General features: G+C 44.8%; 1 protein-coding gene across 1 annotated transcript; it reads left to right on the forward strand.

Moving 5' to 3' along the window:
- Positions 1–1,033: 1,033 nt before the first annotated feature.
- LOC102192210 (BTB/POZ domain-containing protein 18-like) lies at positions 1,034–1,812 on the forward strand (the record flags this gene model as incomplete). Its single annotated transcript, XM_005755889.1, has 2 exons — positions 1,034–1,147; positions 1,246–1,812. Coding segments are annotated over exons 1-2 (670 nt in total), but the record flags the coding sequence as incomplete, so codon positions are not given.
- Between the last annotated feature and the right edge of the window lie 6 nt (positions 1,813–1,818).

Below are 1,818 nucleotides of genomic sequence, written 5' to 3' on the forward strand. Positions count from 1 at the left end.
CTTACATTGTAGCAAACTCAAGACACTGGGACTAAATGCTATCATAGCCCTAAGAAAACCACTTCTCAATGAGGCTGTAAGGGTGGAAAGAAGACTTCAGATTGCTTAGGTGCTTAAAGATGGTCTGAGCCCAGATTTATCCTGCTTAAGAATGATTAGCACGTCATACTGAGGGATACAGATAAATTGATGCACCAACACGAGCCCATGGGGGCAGTCCTGTGGTTGGTTTAGTTGCTCATATCTAGGTTCAGCATTGTTGAATGAGGTCAGCTACCTGAATTTACTGAATGAGCAGCTTTTTTTCCCCCCATGATTTTTTTCTTCCCTGATGGCATGGACATATTCCAAGATGGCCGCATTCATTCGGATCAAATTGTGGCAAAGTGGTTTGGGTCTCACTGAGAATCTTTGGAATGTGCGTGTCTGCATATAAATAAATGTTGTGACATTTCGTAAGCTTAATGAAATGACTCATAAAGGTCTGAGACAAATTCCAAATGGCAGCTGGTTTATGAGCTTCCAGATGAGAAGATGAAGACAAGCACACACACAGTCAGATAAGTCAGGAAGTCATGCAGGCACATGTTCATTTGACAGAGATAAAAAACCTTGTAGTCCCTTATTTGGGCAGTTACTTTGAAGGACTATCTAATCGTTATCATTATCTGAGTGTAACCAAAGAATAAAAGCTGCACATTTACAATCACCTGTTAAATCTGATTTAAAACGCTTAAAAAAATAAGACTTTGAAATGCTTTTTTCCATCTGAAGGTTGGGCTTCAGCCACCGTGTTTGCTGTTACAGAATTCTCACTTAAGGATTCTTCTCCATGTCTTTCTTCTGCCTCTGATGTTGTGCAGGGAAACATAAATTTTGCACACACATGCCCTGGAAAGTTAACCATATTCCTTTTTTAAAATTAAAAACGTATCTTTGGATGTGAATTGCAAACTCCCTCTGCCTGCGAATGCTCTTGCGCCTGTTTGATTTTGCTTCAAGACGGCTTCTGTTTGTACTTCAAACAGAAGTGCTCATGTGGACATGCAGAGGTACCTGTGGCCTGGTTATGAGGTGCAGCTTCTCGGGGGGCTGCAGAGACAACAGAACAGTGCCCAGTTCTGTGACACCCTGCTCCAAACTGAGGGTGAGAAAGAAGGAAAATTACAAAGTTCTTTGTGATGTAAGACAATGTACAAAATGCACAACTGAGTCATTCTCTCCTGACTTATTCTTTATGTAAAGGTATCTCAATCCCAACCCACAGCTGCGTCCTTGCAGCTCTCAGCCCGTACTTGTCTCAGAAGCTTTCAGCCTCCCCCTCACCTCCATCTGGACAGAAGCGTCAGCTCCAGCTCCAGACCGTGAAGGCCCAGACTCTGCTCAAGCTGGTTGGTCTGCTTTACTCTGGTGTGCTGGAGGTAAAAGGAAACAATGAGAAGAGTGATGTGCTGGCTGCAGCCCACCAGTTTGGAATCACAGACCTTGTACGAGGACAGAAGGGTGGAGGGCCGAAAGAAGTCCAGGAAAGGAGGCAGAGTCTTGGGAATTGCAGAGAGAGACGGGGAAGCCTAAAAATACAGGAGACACATGTTGAGGCTGAGGTGACGGGCACGGGAGAGGAAAATTCACCAGTCAGAAAGAAAATCAGTGTGTCTGTTGGCACACAGACAGCAACCATTGCTGAAAATTCAGTGGATTTTGGAAATCCGGAGCCTGCCTCCTCTGTAGCTCAAAGCCCGGATGTTTGTATCACTGTTCCACATCTCACCCCTCGCCCCGCCGTTGCCAGTGATGCAGAGTCTACATTTGGCCAAA

The sequence above is a fragment of the Pundamilia nyererei genome, unplaced genomic scaffold (assembly GCF_000239375.1).
Source record: "Pundamilia nyererei isolate P.nyererei 1_Seehausen unplaced genomic scaffold, PunNye1.0 scaffold04425, whole genome shotgun sequence".
Lineage (NCBI taxonomy): Eukaryota > Metazoa > Chordata > Actinopteri > Cichliformes > Cichlidae > Pundamilia > Pundamilia nyererei.